The sequence below is a fragment of the Varanus komodoensis genome, unplaced genomic scaffold (genome assembly GCF_004798865.1).
Source record: "Varanus komodoensis strain SLA01 unplaced genomic scaffold, ASM479886v1 scaffold27, whole genome shotgun sequence".
Classification (NCBI taxonomy): Eukaryota; Metazoa; Chordata; class Lepidosauria; order Squamata; family Varanidae; genus Varanus; species Varanus komodoensis.
This window is the reverse complement of record NW_025335701.1, coordinates 13538592-13557638: the sequence shown is the minus strand read 5'-3', so window position 1 is coordinate 13557638 and position 19047 is coordinate 13538592. Positions and strand designations below refer to the sequence as shown.

The 19047-nt window shown below is 40.5% G+C and overlaps 2 protein-coding genes across 7 annotated transcripts in view; one reads left to right on the top strand and one right to left on the bottom strand.

Annotated features, from left to right (window-relative positions):
* Positions 1-287: 287 nt before the first annotated feature.
* Positions 288-6292, top strand: YARS2 (tyrosyl-tRNA synthetase 2). The gene is made up of 5 exons (XM_044433957.1): positions 288-1112; positions 1796-1963; positions 3561-3716; positions 3920-4090; positions 5765-6292. Exons 1-5 carry the CDS (start codon positions 298-300, stop codon positions 5934-5936), a joined length of 1482 nt encoding a protein of 493 aa, XP_044289892.1. The 5' UTR covers positions 288-297; the 3' UTR covers positions 5937-6292.
* An 871-nt stretch (positions 6293-7163) lies between these two features.
* Positions 7164-19047, bottom strand: part of DNM1L (dynamin 1 like) — a 43575-nt gene continuing 31691 nt past the window's right edge. For 3 of the 6 annotated variants that reach the window (XM_044433953.1, XM_044433952.1, XM_044433956.1), the window contains 6 exons: positions 16958-17014; positions 16624-16701; positions 13869-14036; positions 12335-12444; positions 10938-11097; positions 7164-10387 (listed from right to left, as the gene is read on the bottom strand). In XM_044433953.1, the coding sequence (XP_044289888.1) occupies positions 10331-10387; positions 10938-11097; positions 12335-12444; positions 13869-14036; positions 16624-16701; positions 16958-17014 (630 nt within the window). In that variant the 3' untranslated portion in view covers positions 7164-10330. The remainder of the gene's footprint in view (positions 10388-10937; positions 11098-12334; positions 12445-13868; positions 14037-16623; positions 16702-16957; positions 17015-19047) is intronic. The other 3 variants (XM_044433954.1, XM_044433955.1, XR_006415101.1) reach the window with 2 other exon arrangements.

Below are 19047 nucleotides of genomic sequence, written 5' to 3'. Positions count from 1 at the left end.
AGGATAAAACGGAGGGAAGGAAGAGGTACCTTGCAGGAAAAAAAGGAGGGACTGTATGCATAATAGAACAGAATAAATAAATACACTGCAGGGTTAAAAGAAAGCAGCAGCAGCAGCCGTCACCAGCGATAACAGTGCAACGCTTAACGCAGCAGCCAAAGCACAGGGAAAACTTCAGGCTCCACGGAGCGTGACTTCCATAGACACGCCCTGTGATGCTCCTAGAGCGACCTTCCTCTCCACCCCCTTTCCCAGGAAGCTTTGCGCTGTACACTCCCGCATCTTTGCGTAAGCAAGATGGCGGCTCCCACGCTCTTCGCTTGCCATCGCCGGCTTCTTGTGGGCCTGAGGACGACGCTGCCCCGACTTTGGGCCTCTGAGGAGAGCCGGCAGTTCCATGCAGAAGGGCCGGAACCCCAGCCGCGGGCGAAGCCGGCCAAGAACCTCTTGGCCGACCAGTGCGAGCGGGGTCTGTTCCAGGAGGTGTTCCCGCCTCAGGTCGCTGAGGAGCAGCTCGTTGACCTCCTCGAGGCGGGCCGCCCGCCCGTGGCCGTCTACTGCGGTTTCGACCCGACGGCCGACTCGCTTCACGTCGGGCACCTGCTGACGGTCATGGGCTTGCTGCACTTCCAGCGCGCGGGCCACGACGTCATCGCCCTGGTGGGCAGCGCCACGGCGCGCCTGGGCGACCCCAGCGGCCGCACCAAGGAGCGCGAGCTACTGCTCGAGGAGCGCGTCCGCGAGCATGCGCGGGGGCTGCGCGAGGGGCTCGAGCGGCTGTTCGCCCACCACCGCGAGCTCTTCTGGCCTTCCAGCGGCGCGCGCCTCGGCCGAGCTATCGTTTTAGACAACGCCAGTTGGCTGCAGCACCAGCCCGTGGTGGACTTCCTGTGCAGCGTGGGCGGCCACCTGCGCATGGGCACCCTGCTGAGCCGGCAGACCTGCAAGGCCCGCCTCAACAGCCCCGCGGGCATGGGTCTCACCGAATTCCTGTATCCGGTCCTGCAGGCTTACGATTTCTTGCACTTGCACCTGCATCACGGCTGTCGCATCCAGCTGGGTGGCGCGGACCAGATGGGTAATATCATGTCTGGATACGAGCTTGTCTCCAAGTAAGAAGAGAGCCACTTCATCCACTTCTGCCTAAGGATTGTTTCCCCTCCCCTCCCCTCCCATCCCATCCCAGTCGCAGCACACACACAACACTTGCATTTGTAGTTTTTTGTCTGCTTTGTAATGGGCCATACAATAAAGCAGCAACAACTACAAGTCTCAAGCCCAATCTATCTGCAGAGATGTAACTGTCTGGAGATGGCCACCTCTATTTTTGCCATCACTGAAAGAGAGTGGCCAGAGTAATTGATTTGACTTGAAGTATCATGTTACATGTTACATTAATCAATGACAATTTATATTAATATTTTGGCAGTGTGGAAATAGTAACTTCAATAGGTTATAAATAGCACTAAAGCCCTGTGTGTATCAAATAAATTAAACTGTCAATAAATTTAAAGCTTTGGCTTGAGTTACAGTCATGTCATACAGCTCCTTAATAAGGAGGTATGTAATCAGCACATGCCTTGTGAAGAGATTCTTAAGGAACTGGGCACAAACAGGTTTTGCAGAGTGAGCAGGGCAGCAAAGATTTTAACAGCTGAAGTGAAGAAATACTTAGCTTTGAGTACTTGCATAATTTTGAGTCTTCTTACAGAAGTGTTTGTAACTCTGAGATTGACTATATGTATTCAGTGTCCTGTTAACAAATAACATAACCTTAATCTTTCTTTTCTGTTAGGGTGACAGGTGAAGATGTGTTTGGAATAACTGTGCCTCTCATTACAAGTACTACTGGAAATAAATTGGGGAAATCTGCTGGTAATGCAGTTTGGCTTAACAGAAATAAGACCTCTCCATTTGCATTATACCAGTTTTTTGTCAGACAGCCAGATAAAGTTATAGAAAGGCAAGTATGCTTATAAACAACCCCCACACCATCGCAGGATTTGCTGTTCTAGAAAAATGCAGTATGTTAAAGGAAAGGGAACTATTTTACTAGTTGTTTTGCAGTAATTAGCTTGTCAGACTAGGATGGGGAAATCCAGTTGAAATGATTACTCAGCTATGAAGCTGAGTGCCCTTCAGTTAGTTATTCTTTATCAGCCAAAGCTATCCTGCAGAGTTGTTGTCATGAGCAGATTGGAGTAAGAGCTATGTATACTATCTTGAGCTCTTTGGATGAAAGGTGGAATATAAATGAGAATATATTTGTGTATACCCAAAGGTCCTGTCCAGTCTGTTCCATGTGAGAAGCCAGATACTCTAATAAACTAAAATTGAAGAATTATTCATGTAGCACATTAAACGTGCCCTACGTTTTATGGGTTTGTTGGCATACAATTTTTAAAATTAACATTTTCTTCGCATGCCATATGAACTGTACCTAAAAGATACATATATATTCTCTAAGGAGTCCCCATATACTCTTATGTTCTGCAGAAACTTTGTTCAGAATGTATTGCATAAAGGGTTTGTCATGTTGGATTGGTTTGCACATAACACTAACCTGTAATATGTCTTGTTGAATTCTTGGTTGTTATTAACCTAGCCATGTGAACAAAGCATAGTTTGTTAAACATGTACAGCCCATGGTCTGTTGTTGAATTGCAAACTTTGGGTTGCTTAAGCATGGACAGTTATGTTTGAACTGAGAACTGTGCATTGTTTCACCAGACGACAAAAGTTACAGGTCAGAGTGGTAAAAGAAACAGAACAGCAGCCATTCCATCCTGCAGTATTGTGGTGTTGTAAAAGCATGTGGCTCACATGAAGAGAATGGGTGAAAGAGGAGGGAAATGCCTTAGGGATTTTATCAACTGTAGATGGTCTGATCATCTGCCAGACAAACTCTGGATAAGGCTGCAAAATGCAGGTTAATTTCAATCAGTTTTAATTGGTTCTGTAAGCTACCTTGAGTGCCATTTTTGGTGGAAACGTGGAACATAAACTGAGTTAAACCATGCGTTGGCTTTGTGCTTAAGCCAGATCATGCTGCTGTTGTAGCAGTAATCTTATTACACCCTAAAGGCTTATTACTAGTGCAGAAATGTTTAGATCCAGTATTTGCAGCAAAACATTGTAAAAAGAGGGCCAGTGTGGTATAGTAGTTAAAAGCATGGGACTAGGACTCGGGCAATCTGGGTTCTAGTGCCCGCTCAGCCATGGAGCCAGCTGGGTGACTTTGGGCCAGTCACAGATTTTTAGGCAAACCTATCTCACAGGTTTGCTGTTGTGGGAATAAGATTAAGAGCAAGAAGAAGAGAATTATGTGAGCCACTTTGCATTTGTTGTAAGGAAAAAATGGGATATAAATCAAGTAAATAAAAGTCATTTTCATCTTATTTTTTTAAATTCCTAAGTAATAGCATATGCCAATTATTAAAAAAAATTCAAAGATGGTGTTTTAAGGAAATCTAACAAAAGAACTTAGGCTGAGGGGCAGAAATAAGTGTATATCAATACTATCTGGTACAGAAGTAAAATGTTTCTATCTTCCCTTTAAGGTATTTGAAACTTTTCACTTTCCTTCCTCTTCCGGAAATCAATCACATAATGGAAATGCATGCTCAAGAGCCTGAGAAGTGGGGACCACAGAAACGACTTGCTGCTGAAGTAACAAAGCTTGTTCATGGCAAGGAAGGTCTGGAAGTTGCCAAGAGGTACAAGAATATTGATTTGGTAAAGATGACGATGTTTTTGCATCATAATTATGTTAACTGAAATGCAGGTAGTAGCTTTCATCTTCATAAATATGAGGCAAATTCTCTTTAAGTGGAAAGTATTTCTCTGCTTAAATTGGGAGAAGGAAGTTTTGCAAGTCTTGGTTGTAATATTAATATTGCTTGCTTCTATTTTTAACCAGATGTACAAGGGCCCTTTATTACAGTGATATTACAGCACTGGAGAATATGTCTGATGAAGAACTAAAGGAACTTTTTACTGAAGCACCATATATTGAATTGCTGCTAGAACCTGGAACAACAGTGCTCGATTTGTGTCGCAAAGCTAATGCTATTGCAGATGGGCCAAAGGGGTAAGTTAATAGTTACTTTTCTGAAGCAGTATTTTTTATCTTTTTGCCACATTTTGCTTATAGAACATATTTACATTTTTAAAAAACAGTAAAAATATTGGAATAAAAATTCATACATGCAGAAAGTTTGTGGTCATTGCACAATCAGAATGAGTGTCACTGGTTTTGTTGCAGCTTTGCCTACCAGTGAAGGGCTTGGTGGCACAAGATCATAAACCAAAATGATGATCTCCTCTTCCACAAAGAATTTCATTTGCCTTTTGGGCCTTATACAGCTTTGGTGTTTCTCTTAATCCAGCTGCAGTTTACACGGTCTGTGATTTGAGTGACTAAGCACATCCACACCATATTGCCTTAAAATCTATCAGTCCCAATACACCATCCAATATTCCCATCCCATCCAGATAGTTTACTTAGGAACATCTTCAGCTAATAAAATGAACTTGCAACAAGCTAGCCACCAGCAGCTAAGTGACAAATACTTCAGTGTCAGTTTTTCAGTCATTGCAAGTGGGGTGGCCGATACTGGGTTTGTTCCTGCAGAAAGTTGAATAAACAAGAAGTTCAGCAGCTGAGAGGCAGGACTGAGAAAGTTGATTGTCATACTGGGTAGTTCACTGGAAAATGCACATGTTGGTGCTCAGCCTCTTGCAGTACTTTCCAATGATATAGTTATAGCAGCATTGCTGCTGAGGTATTCAACATGCTTGTGTAACAGAGGTATAGTTCAGATTAAAGCTAGGCTGACACTCTCTGTCTTACACTCTTGAGCAAATTTGAAGAACTGTACAGTACTGTGTTAAAAGCTCAAACATTTACTATAAAAGAGCATTTGTTGCTATTATACCATGACTACACTATGCTGGCTCCATTGAGATTACAGCTGGAAAGAAGTGGGACAGTTTTTTTGACAAGCCAAGTCAAAAGCTTAAGCTTGAAGAACTGCTTATCTTGTGGGAATGTGTAACCTACAGCACAAGAATGTACAAATGTAAGAGGCACACAGCACCATGCTGCATTTTCTCCATCTCTGAAAAGTACAGCTTATTTTCATTTAACTTGCACTAGATATTTATCCATCGAAAATAATTGCTTAATTTGATTTTTTTAAATTATTTATGAAATGGTAGTATCCTTAACTCAGTGAGATTTTTAAACCACAGAAGCAAGCTTTCCATATGTATCTAGTCAGGTGTTATCACAAACTCAGATTTGCGTATTTGCCAGCTTGTTAATTATACAATTAATATTACCTAATAACCACATGTACCCAAGACATGGGTAATGTAATGACTAGGGTCAGAAAAATATTTGGGGGTGGTTGTAGGTAAATTGTTGGCCAACTTGAATCCCGTTTTCTTCATTGAAAACCAGTGTACAAAATCAGATAAACTTGATTATGAAAGACTATTGCAGGTTTTAGTACAAGAAGGGTTGCCTTTCTCTTGCTTTAGTACATGTTTTGCAGGAAGCAAAATCAGTAGCAGGGTATGTCAAGTTACGCTTACATGTAGCTTTCTAATCCCAGAAAGTGAGTTAGCTCCTTTCCCTGTGTAAGTCAGGTCCTTTTGGAAGTTGTTTAACCCATTTGGTATCCCAACAGAAGTGTGCTGCTTCTAGATTGAACTGTTGTGGTCTATTTGAAATAATGGTCTGTACAATTTCTTTTTCAAGGTATCGTGACATAACAGTTGGTGCAGTTACTATAAACCATGTTGAAGTAAATAATCCTGAGGCTGTTCTTATAATTGGACAACATATACTCAGTAATGGCTTATCACTCCTGAGGGTTGGAAAGAGAAACTACTATATTGTAAAATGGCTTCAATTGTCTCATGAAGAATGAACATATTAAAGGTTTTCAGGTATGTTTGGAAAGGCAAACTTAAGTACATATGTGGAATTATTAACTCCCAAGAATGGCAGTATTCTTGTGATGTGAATTACTTTTGCTCACTGTGTGAGATTCGCTTAAGTATGGTATTCAGAAGACAGATGGTATTTTATTTCATACTTCAGTCATGAAATATTTGCAGGCTCAAGCTTGCAATCTAATTCTATTCAAAGAACGTAACTATTGAAGATGTCTGTATAAATTTACCTGGTCTATACATTAAAACAAAACTTCAAAATTATTTTGTATCAATGTACAATTCTCTAACTGCTAATGTATGTATAAGAATAAAGCTTTTATACTAGGAATCTTGGAACCTGGAATCTTCACATCAGCTCTGTTGAACTTCCTGCATTCTTATATTGGCAAGAACTTAGAGGAAAGAAAGTGAGCGTGGTCGATCTTTTTATTCCAAGATTCATTCTGAAGCCTTGCTGTAGGAGTATTTCATTCCTTAAGCCAAGTATAGCCACTATTATAGGAGCTAGGACCAGGAGCATGAGATTTGCAAATAAGATTGAAGCTTTCCTTGCTACTAATAGATGTTACTTCTGAGTTGACCTATCTTCAAATCAATGGCTGAATGTTGTTTGCTAGAGCCAGGCTAGGGTTAGGTAGTATATGGCACATTCTGCCAGTCAGCTTCTGTACTGATCAGTTTTTGGCTAGTCGTGGTAGATAGCAAAGGCGACAACAGTAAAACTGTGTTTATGGAAGAGTTTAAACATACAAAGGTGTACTGGCAGTTAGAGAATCACTGATATTGCAGACTTCAGCGTCATGATTAGCACCAAACTAGGACTATAATGCAGCAAGAAAAATAGTTAACAGCCCTGGCCCTTTCCAGGCATATTTTAAGATTTTTCTGCCCTCTCAAGATATTTTCAATTTTAACTGTAACTACTCTAAGCTTATTTTGGTTAGATCCTTTAAGAGGGTGACAGAAACACTTCAAGAAACATGTATTCCAAAACACTATTTACACCAAGGATTTGTACGTTTGAATTAAGTTTTAAGGTAGCCTATTCAGAAACTGCTTTGACTTTTGATTAGTAGTCAACCAGTTTTGTAGTTGCTGTAAGTCTATAAAGTGCAAGAATTGGAATTGGAATTGTGGCCTGGTATTCACTCACTGTTGGACCATTGAAGTTGTTTTGACAAGTGAAGTTTAAAACTGACCATACTTCAAAAGGTGATTTATTGATGTAAAACTGCAACTTTCACACAATCAGCTTTATTTACAATAGTAACTACATACATACGGTACTGTTATTAGAGATCTGATCTTCTGTCTGTATAGGTTAAAGGTCTTCAGCAACTTTATATTTTTTTATCATAAACGTAGACAATGATTTTTGAAATAAACATGATGTACAGCTATGTCAGATGAGGCTTCCATTGCCTTAGATGCAGAAGTCTACCGAAGACAGGAAGAAAAACTGCTCCAAATGAAAATCTTGATGACCCCAAATTGCATACTATGTACATCACATGCTAAACTTGTAAAAAGGTTGTGCTTTTTGTCCTGTCCAAGCAATAATGAAAGTGCTTACACAGAATTGACATTAGCAGCTGCCATTTTAAATTTACTCTCAGCTGTTCCTAATACTTGAACAATTTGCAGCTACATAATTTGAAACTGGCTACTTTACCAAGTCTAATCCTAGCCTAAGAATGAATTCGGTTAGTAAATATTGGCTTCCCCTTCAAAAGCTAGAAGAGCAAAATTTAACTAAAGCTTTTGCAGGGCAAGCTGGTCTCTGATTCATACTGATAATACTTGGCCTTTGTGATGCAGCCCATGGTTGGGACATTAGTAATGTGCTGAGAGAGAGAGAGATCTATGCTAGAGGATAACAGTTACCCCACACATTCATATCTAGTTCTGCTTCAGTTCATGTCTACTGGCACCAGAATGGGAATACAATTGTATATTTGCTTGTGTCCCTTTAAAATCACAGGAGCAGATAGATGATATTGCTATAGTTGGATACTCACCTGAGATCTGCAAAATATACATATAAAAGTCACTGAAAGAACTGCCACCTTTTAAGCAGATTAAATTAAAACTTGTACATTTAGTAATATTTGACAATGTATACTTTTTATCCCTTTAAAGATAGGATTAATTAATGAACTACATTTAAAATTTTAGGCAGCAAAAATCCATGTATTTCCATCAAAGCAGTTCTGGAAAGGACTCTTAACACTTACAGATTAAGCCTTCAGTTAAACAGTCTGTAGTGTTAGTTTAAAGGAAAGCAGAAAAACCAGTAGCTTTTAGACTATTCCATCTTTGACTAAAGTGTAATCAAACATTAGCACCCTTTGCCTCAGCAGTTGAGCAACTATCATTGGACTCTTACCACAGAAGTGTGTGTAGTGGTGGAGCAAATGCAGGTACAAATGTGACAGATGCAACTGGTTTGGCCAGTACACCACGTACATCGGTGAAGGGTTTGTCAGGGTGAAGGGAGGGAGGTAAGATGGCGAAATCAGGGAAGTATAACTAGTAGAAAGCTGAATTCAAAGAAATAGGTGATTCTGAGTTAGCAGCAAGCATTCATGAAGATTCACCAAACTCAGTGACAGAAATTAATAACTTACCACTCAGAAAGATAGTAGCATTTCTTTATGATCTGAATACATAAAAGCTTAGAGTACGGGCTGTTTGTTATGGCCAGACCCTGCACTATGGGTTAACCTAGGTTAAGTATGACCAACCCAAAGTTCATGATTCAACAGTTTAACCATCAGTTCTCTTCCTGGGTCGTTCGTGGTTAAGCTATAGTTTAACTATAGTGCAGGGTTTGCATGTCACAACAATTCATGATTCAATCCATACTCTGACCTGGTTTGCACAACAAATTTGTGCAATTTACTCTCAAGTAGCTGCAGCATGTACTAGCCACCATTACAAAATACACAGCTCCCAACAAATGTCATGCAAGCCTGGTCAGCAGGGGGCAGATGAGAACTAAACAACACTCACATAATCCACAATCTGTTGTAGGAGTGCCTATTTGCAAACAAGGTCATTGAGTTCAGTACCCATCTTGCACAACAGATTTACCAAAGTCCCAGAAATACTCAGATACAGTTTTATTAGCATATAAGATTATGTTAGTTGTGGGTATAGATTTGGAGGATGCCAACTGCAGACACATAAGTTTCGACATACTTGAGAAATCTAGAATATTTTCAAACTATTATATGTTCTTACTAAATTTCAAAATTCTTGTTTTTAATGTTTTAGAGCAAATTGTTTTTTTACTTTGTTGTGTAAGGGCTGAGTGGAAGAAGTTCTGTACACTATGTATGACGCCCAAGGATTTTATTTTTAAACAAGTATTGGTTGAAGAAGATAGTGTATCTATTCTCTAGCATAAGCAGCACAAAGCAAACTAAACATACTCACGCCTACTTCAGTCCTGACCATATACCTGTTTTCCTATATAGTATGAGTGCCATATATATGGTGTGCTTTAAGCACAAGGGTAAAATGATAAAATGCTTCAGGGAAAAGTGTATCATTGCTATGGATTTTACAGGTTATGATAATTAAGCAATGAAATAGACTCTGTCTTGTAGTGGCAGTAACCCCTGACAACACAGGAAAGTGTTGTGGTCTTTCAAGTTAATCTGACATACAGCTGCCTTTTTTCAATGTTTGTGAAGATAGAGAAATTGATCTGCCATAGAACCTTTTAATCTGGCATTTTTTAGACTGCAGTTTCTAACCAGTGAGATTCTTACCAACTCTTGTATTGTTCTTTGGTTGAAACTGTCCCTAAGCAGAATCTCTTTCTTGTTAAAGGAGAAGTTAACCAATGGAATTTGGAAGTTAACCAACTATTTCATTTAAAGTTCTAAAAAATGAGGCCACATGTTACACAATTATAAGGCTACTGTGCCGTTTAAATGAGACTTGAGTGCATGCAATTTAATTCATAAGAGTTGTGTTATCCTTTCTTCATGGCTAAAAAACTGATACTGCAAAAGCAGCTGAACAGCTACATCACAATACTACACACTGTTCATCCTATTCACAGGCAACTCATTTAGCAAGGCAGGCACTGGAATTTTTACATGGTTCTTTCCCTATCTTCATAGAATCATATTCAATTAAGTTCAGTCTCTCTTAGGAGAATGATCTTGTTCTCTGCACTGGGAAGCTGGCAGGGAAAATGTTGATTAAATATGACTTGTTTTGTAAAGTACAGCATGCTCTTCTGTCCATAAAAAGCCAGACCAAACTGTCTTTACATGAGCGGGTTTATACACAGCAGTACACATAAGGAGTTCATAAGTATATAATGCCTAGCAATCTCAAGTCGTTGGTTTCTTCACCAAAGGTGTGTCTCTCGGATCTCAGCAATAATCTGACTGGCTCGTTGCAATGCCTATGGAAATGAAGAGATCATTTAAGCTTTACAATTCAAATTCAACAGAATCCTGAGAGTCATAATACATGACAATCCTTTACAATGAATGTTCAGCAGTTTTTCAGAAGAAGCCAAATTCTCCCCAGCACTAGCCCTTGCTTCAGAGATAGGCAACGAAGCCTCTTAATTTGAAAGCATTGCAACCCATAAAAGTGTAGTTACAGTGTTAGACTGGGATCTGGGAGATCCAAGTCCCTACATGGCCATAAAGCTCACTGGATGGTTTTGGGCCAGTCACCAACTCTCAACCTAGCCTGGCTCACAGGGTTGTGGTGACGATAGATTGGAGAGAGGAAAAGATTGTGTAAGCCAGTTCCTTGAAGGAAAAAAGCAGGATATAAAATGATTAAAACAAGTTTCTTACGTGTTTGTCAGTCATACTACATCCCATCTAACCATACTTTGTATCATAATAAAAATAAACTATACAGTATAAAACTTTGAATCCATAATTCTTCACATTTGAATATTGTAATCTTTCCTACTATAACAAAAAGATCTGCTCTACCTGTAGCATGTCAGCCGCCTCCTTCCTGCGCTGAGCCATGTCCTCTGATTCAGTCAAAAGGTCATCCAGCAATAAGGCTTTGTACAGCTGTCCTACTAGTTCACTCTGAAGAGTGTCTTTCACGTGGTTGACCAGAAAATGCATAACTGCCTTTGGTACACTGCAAACAAGCAACCATGGTTCAAGCACACCAAATAGTACTAAAGAGTAGCTGATTAAGAAGCAAAAAACCCACACTTTTCTAAGCAACTACGGGAATAATCATATAGCTCCCAACAGCATCTGAGCAGGGAGGCAAAGGATTATACCAAGTCCCAGCATCAAGTTCTTGTAACCTCTGTGCTGGTACTCCAAAGGTCTAACTCCTCACAGCTACACTGGCTGTCTCTTTGGGGTTATGAATTGGACTTCGAGAGGAGGAAAAGGGACATGGTCAGGCAGTGGGAAGGAGATTGATGGTTTAGGCTGTATCCAGACAGTACTCCAGCTTCCTTCCTTCCCCCACTGTATCACTTCATCTAGAAGGCCAAAATGTGCCAAAAATGGCTGCCAGACCACCTCCCTCCATCCTCTGGAATCATGTATGCCTCTGAGTTTATATAATCAAGTGTCTGTCAGCTTCAAGTAGGAGACAACCACCTTTAGCAGAGACTACAGATAGCAATTTAAAAAACCTGTCCCACAAGCTAAAATGTGAAGGCAAGGGGAGGACAAAATTGGGCACAGATAGCAAAAGCTACAATCATGTTATTTATTTTCTCTCTGTATGTAATGTGTCACTTCAAAACCTAACGGGGGGTAGCAAATATTTATTACATTTATTTACTGCCCCATAGCCCAGAGGGCGTTCTGGGCAGTTTTCATTCGATAAAGTGGAGGAAAAAGAGCCAGTGGCTCAGTTCAGATAACATAACAGTCCATGGTTAAACAAACTGTGGGTTGTCCAAGAGTGAATGTGCTTGCTCTTGACCACTCTGCTTTTCCTGCTGCACTCAACAACCCAGAGATGATGTCTGGGTTGAAAAACTAGGATTTCATATCATTGCTCAGCAATCCAGAAATGCATCTTCACTGAAAACCTAGTTTTTCAAGCCTTTGGGTTGTTTAGTCAAGCATCTCAGGGATGTTTAGTGCAGTGGAAAAACAGCTATAAGACAGCATGCTTGCTCCTGCTTGTTCAAAACAACCCACAGTTAACACCTCCCATGTGGGTCATTTTACAACATAAGAATCGAGTGACAAGCTTCTTCACTTGTCTTGTGCAAGCCATTCTCTCATATCTAACCACAAAGGGCTATTCATCGTATTTAGATTTCTGCAGTAAAAATTCAAGTAATAAGCAAGTTGTAATTATCACTGATATAAACCAAGGATTTCAATGCTTTAGTTGAACAAACCTGTCCTGAATGTTCTTTCTCACAATTAGAAAGTAGGATTTAATTAGGCGCTCAATCACCTCACAGTCTCGTTGCTCCCGAGCAGAAAGCTTGCGTGACACAGGAACAGGCTAGAAAATAGAAAGGTGGCATCAAGTAATTATGAGTAAGCATGATTTGAAGTTTCTTTTATAGGTTGTTGCAGTAAGAGATCTTAAAGTTTAAACCCTGGGAGGTAGTTCCAAATTTTCCTGGAGGAGGGCCTTGGAGAAAATACTTACAGCATCATTTCATTACTTGCACTCTCAATAATATGAGCAACTTGCAATAGGTCCTAGTTCCTGACAAATCTTAACAAAAATATTTTCCTTTGTTGGCATTAATGTTATTGTTCTCATTCAGAAAACATCACAATCTCAGAACACAGGTTTTCAAAATGATTTCTTTTAGAAGAGTCTTTCGAACCTTCATAGACAGAAAGTTAAGCTTTCAGATGTAAAGACAGCTCCCATTAAAAGCCCACAAACAGACTTGGAGGTGTTGTTAAACCGCTTTACTCTACATCTTCCCTGCATAGCCAATAACCTGCAAGGTGCATATATTTGCTTACCAAAATCTCATTTGTCTTACCTCTTTCCCTACCCAGCTGCCAAAAATGCTATTCTGTTGAATGTACTACCAGAAAAAAAGATACATTAAGGATAGCAGTTATGGAATCATAGAATAGTGAAGTTGAAAAACACCAAGAAGGCCATTGGGTCCAACCGCCACTCAGTGCAGAATTCCAGGTTAAACCATTCCTCTGAGATGGCTGTCCAGCTGCATCTTGAATATTTAAATCTGCTACATATTGGGGAAATGAATTTCTATATCACCTAAACATGTATGTGGAATTCACAATATACAGCAGGACCCCTATATCCACTGTCTCAGTTACTGCAGTTTCACTTAGCTGCAGTTGATGATCAGAACGCCATATTCACAGGGTTATGGGTGCAGGACCCCCATGAAAGCAGAAAAGCTGTGAATATCTCTAGCGAAAAACTGCAAATATCTCTAGGGGACTAGACACTATTTGGGAATGCCATGCTCTTTGTCTTGATACTAGCCAGCCTCACTCATGTGTTTTGGCTCTCTGGACAAATAATCTAGAGAAATTCACAATTTTTACTTCCTAGTATGCAAGATCTTGTGCTAATTCATACAAAATATTGTAACTGAAAAACACTATTAGTGGTATGTAATGCTTTAGCCTGACATCTGTATATATCAATAGAGTAATAAACAAAAGAAAGTACTTGCTCAAAGAAGTAAATTGTACAACTTATGACTCCAGAATGGTAAAATGGTCACTCAATGTATTTTTAAAGAATGTAATGATAGTTAGCTATGATAAACTTTTAACTAGCAGCTATGGTCACAGAAAAGGCAAAGTAACTCAGAAGAAAAATTATCTGACACAAAGGTATGCTTGTGATGCTAAATCTGCTTTTTTATGTGAATGAAAGTCCAATTTTGTTCAGTCATATTGAACTGTGCTTCAGTTGAAACTCACCACATCCAGCAAATTTACAGCATGGCCTTTTTGAGGGCTGGCAGGTAAGATGGTTACTGGTTTTGGTTTTTCCTCAGCTGGTACCTCCTCTGTTCTTGAGGTTTTCAGCATTCCCCTCCAGTTGCCTGTTCCAGACTCTGGGGCTCCATCTCCCATCGCAGGGGCTACCTAAAGGGAAAAAAAAATCAGCAATACAATACTCAAATGAATTATCTGCATGGTCCTTCAACCAGTACCCACCTGTTCCAAATATTTTCATTTTGTTTACTGCTTCTTTATCCCTTCCTGCCTCCAAGTAGCTCAAGCATACATGCTTCTTTTCTTCCAATCCAATTAGGTGCTAAACTAGTGGTGCCTCACATGTGGAAAGCCTTTTTTTTCATTTGAACTAGGAAATTACAGTTAGCAGCTTCAGAGCAAGCTGTGTTTTGAAGTTGTCTCAATAGTCTTGTTCGCTCCAAAGCTTATAAGCAAAGTCTATTCGTTCAGGTGAAATGGGAGACTACAATAAATAGAACACTTCCTGGCTTGTTGGTGTATTCACCTAAAGGCACTTCGGGCACAGCTAAAAGGCTGATCCACACCTCAGCTTCTTAAGCCATAAAATGATCATCCAACAGTGGTTGTCTTGTTCCTTTTCCTTGATACAGCTGTTCACTTATCCTTACAAGTGACCTTCTGTACTAAAACCAGAGAATGACAGAATTGCTGCTCCAGCTACAGGAATGTGTTTGAAAATGACAAGCTGTCTGTAAAAAGTTCCCCACGTTCAAAAAGTAGGATTTGACATTCTGAGTACTACCCATTCAGATAAAATGCTCAAGCAGATAATGTGTGTAAAATACAGAGGCTTATAGTGTGCTGCACAAATTCTTTCTGAATAAAAGCTGTGATGTGTATGCAAGTATACACTGGAGAGCCAGTGTGGTGTAGTGGTTAAGAGCATGGAACTGGGACTCAGGCGAACTGGGTTCTAGTCCCCGCTCAACCATGGAGCCAACTGGGTGACTTTGGTCCAGTCCCAGACTCTCAGCCCAACCTACCTCACAGGATTGTTGTTGTGGGGATAAGATGGAGGAGGAGATGTAAGCTGCCTTGAGCCCATTGTAGGAAAAAGGCAGGATATAAATCGGGGGGGGGGGGAGTATTCAATAGTACCATGTCGTAATACCCAAACTTATGAACATACAATTTGGGTTCTTCTTAAAGATCTAAGCTTATTTAGTGCACATCCAACAAGTAGTTAAAACTGTAGAACTGATTATAAATAATGGCTAGGTGAGTGCAACTAGGCTGATAGAAGCCCTCCATGCCCCCAGCAGCAACCAGAAAAGGCTACATGTGGCTGTGGACCCTACTGAATTGAGCAAGCTGGGGGAGAGGGAAATCCCTGAAATTGGACAGAGGCAAGTTTCATACACAGAGCCTTCCATCTAAGGCTCCAACCCCCTGGAATTAAATCTTGTGTGTCACTGGTTTTTAATTGTGCAGCGTATTTGTGTTTTAGTCTATAAAATATCTATGGAGAATATTCTGCAACAGGTATAGGTAACAGGTAGCATTCTGGATATTGTTGAACAGTTACTCCCTTCATACCTGCCCAATGGCCATGTTGGCGGGTCTGTTAGGAGTTGGAGTACAATATCTGGAGGTCACATATTTTACATCCATGGTCTATGGGATATTTAGGAAATCTGATTTAAAAATAGTACAAATGCAGAATTCTTTTGTTTCAGAATGCAGGATATTTTTTAGCACACCAGAATTCCTGCCTTGATTAGAAAACTTAGCCCCATGCTTGCAGGCTTTCAGTTGGCCACTTGCTCGACATGAAAGGATTCCTTTGTGAAGACCAGTTTGTAGACTCCACACACAGATGAAGCAGACAGGCTAGTAAATTTGTGTTCTTTTATGTTGATCTGCAATGTACCTCAAGAACGTTTTATTGTCATGTTTTCCAACTTCTTGCACAGAACTAGCCATCTACACTTTATTTTTATATATTTTTTGATGTGGGTGAGTGGAGAGAGACAAGACTTTCAGGAATCTTAAGTCTGCACTAGAGCCAGGAGAACTGGGCCACTTGCAACTTTCAGGCTGTCCACCCCTGTGATAAGACCACAAAACATGCAGCTTTACACATATGTTTAACATGCTTAAGTAGGAAATTGTAAAGTAGGGCTTTGTGGTTGAAAGCAAATAGATAGCCAGTGGTATATTTTTACTTCATTGTTCTCAGGCTCTACAGACCCATGGTTTTCAATGTTTCTTCTTTTATGGAACTTTTCCACACTGAGTCCCTGCTAGGGGACCCCCAAACATCTATCACAGTATCTCAGCATGGGGAATCAGTCTTATGGCGTAATGTCAGCTCTTTCAGAGCACTGGTCATGGGCCTGCCAACCGCACAGTTGTGTTGTACAAGCTGAAAGAAAGCTGGGGAACTTACCAAAGACACCTATAATTGCAAATGACTGGTTATGGGAAATAAAGCCACCTCCCAGAAAGGCTTACTTATCATTACTGAAATTTCCACTGAAGTACCTTCCCTTGTGTAGGAGCCCTAGCATCTCAGAATCTAACTTCAAGCCCACCACCCTTCAGTAATCAAATGAAATGAAATGAACCCTTCAACATCTGGCCACATGTTCAGACAAGCATACCAGCAGCTGATACAAACAGCGTTCAATCATTATCAAGGTGGACCACAAAACAACTGAGCATGCAGTGCTTAGAGGAAGAAACGGAGACAGACCTTGCCATCAACCTCAGCAGAACCAGCAGCAGAGTTCTCCTGGGAAGATGGTGCCGAAGCACCAGGAGGCTTCGCTGACTAAAGAAAGCAAGATGGTCAGAAAATGACATCAGCGTTGCATGTCCATTTATTTCAGCTCAACCTCTTGGATTCCCCTCAGTGGTTGCCTTTCAGAAGATGGCATGCACTTGCATTTTTTAACAGAGCCTCCAAACACCTCTGATCAAGGGATTTTTTATAATTACTGCAGTAACAATAAGACCTGCTTGGGTTTTTTCTAATCCTTCCAAGCATACCTTCAGTTTTACATAGAACATCAGACACATACACTCACCTTGTCTCGTGAGCCACTGAAAGGCATCTCTCTAGCTAGCTTGTTCCGCCTTTGCTCCTAAATTAAAAACAAAACAAGCAAATTATAGCTTTGATTAGGAAAAGACTTTTAGGATATATTCAAATTTTACTGCTTCACAAACAGTAACTTAGACCATAGAGACTGATACTGTCAGTCACTGAGAGTAAATTTCTGTGAAAAGTTAAGTAGGCACTCCTCATTGGCAAACTGATCATCATTACACTGATGCACAACTACTACAATGGATGAGAATGAGTTTTGTCAGTGAGTTTTGAAAAACCAAGACAATAATGACTTCCTGGGATCCAGTGTTAAGCAATGCTGGTGCATGGTCTCCTCCTCTCCTATAGAAGACTGCAGGCTATGGGCAGATAACATATGTAGCAGGTGTCCCTGCATCTCCAGCCTCAGTGGATCTTGGAACATAACTAAGAAATGTTTCCTCTCAGGATGTTGGAAAGCTGCTGCCAAATGGAGCAGATAGCACTAAACTAGGTGGACTCATTCTTAAAACAATTTAGAGCATTGTTGAAGTAACGTTAAGCCTGACATTGACTGATGATGGAGATGGACCTGGTGCTAAAAGAGGGGTTGCCACTGAAGTGTAGGGTCCAGACGCCATGGAACAAAAAGCCATGATTACTGTATCTCTAGGGAACTATGCAGCCACTGAAAGACACATTGCCAAATGTGTCATGTAGTTCCCTAGAGATAGCCTTAACTGTCTCTAGTAAAAAGCCATGAATATCTCTAATAAATGTTATTGTTTATATTTCGCTTTATGCTAGTCAAATGGTATTTAAATAAACAAACAGCCATGGATATCTTTATTGAGCTACATTGCCAAGTGCATCGCATAGTTCCCTAGAAATATTCACAGTTTTTCTATAGGGTTTCTGGCTGTCCACATGTTCATAAGTACAAGTTGTTCACAACCCAGACATTTGTAATCCAGGGACTACCTGTACTCTATTGTTTATTTAACCTATGGTTTGTTGTCCTACTCAGGATTTATCTGGCAGATCATTAAAAAATTTTGTTTTCTCATTCCCTAGACTGATTGTTTCCTTCCACCTTTGTCTGCTCCCTCCCATATCCTAAATACTATTCTGGCACTGTAGTACTGGTGAACACAGTGCCTGAATTTCTTTACTGCTCTTGCCCACCACAACTGTAGCCAGCCTAGGAACCCATAAACAACCTAATTTTTTGGGTTTGTATGTAATGGCATCCCATGATTTAAATCACCAAGAGTTTACAGCCTAGAAACTCATGGCTTACCTCCCAACAACCCAGAATGCAACTACCTCTATCAATGGTTAGTGTTATGCATTAACTAGCATAAAGGTATATATTCAAGCCTTTAAAAAGACAGCTGGGATCCCCCCTCTTTCCAAAGATGCCCATTTGGCTCTTTTAGCAAAGTGATTAATTTGCTTTTTGCTACATCTGTACTCAGATGATAACAGTGGCAGGTGCTGGTCCCCAGATATCTTTACTGGAACAAACAGTACATGCTCAGGTATGCATGCTTCTATATCCAGGGAAGTTAGTAGATGTAATGGTAAAGCCGATGGAGATCCCATGCTCTCCTTGTCCAACTGGGCTCGATACCGCCCAGAAATCCCCTGGCCCTTCCATTCCAGATTTAGCACACAACTACGCAAGTATGGGAAATAAAGTTTATTGAAAGGGTAAAACATAGGAGTGAAGGGAAGATAAGACACTAGGTCTAAAAAGGATAAAATAGAGTAAAACTGGGGGAAGGGATAGCAGTTTACAAATCAAAGCCAACCAAACACCCCCCACCCCAATCCTAGGGTCTTGTTTTTTGGCTCCAAGTGATGCAAGAAGAAAGCTAACCCTCTTCTACACTAGACACAGAATATCTACCTTCTAAATTTTGGTGACATGCAAGGAGTCACAAGAATCTTTAGCACTGGCAGTTGGAATTCCCAAAGAGGAACAATGAGCTTCTCAGTTCCCCCGTCTTTAGTCCTCACAAGAGCAGACCAGCTGGCACATGGAGAGATGGCCCATCTCCCAATCCTCTGATGTGACCCTTCTGC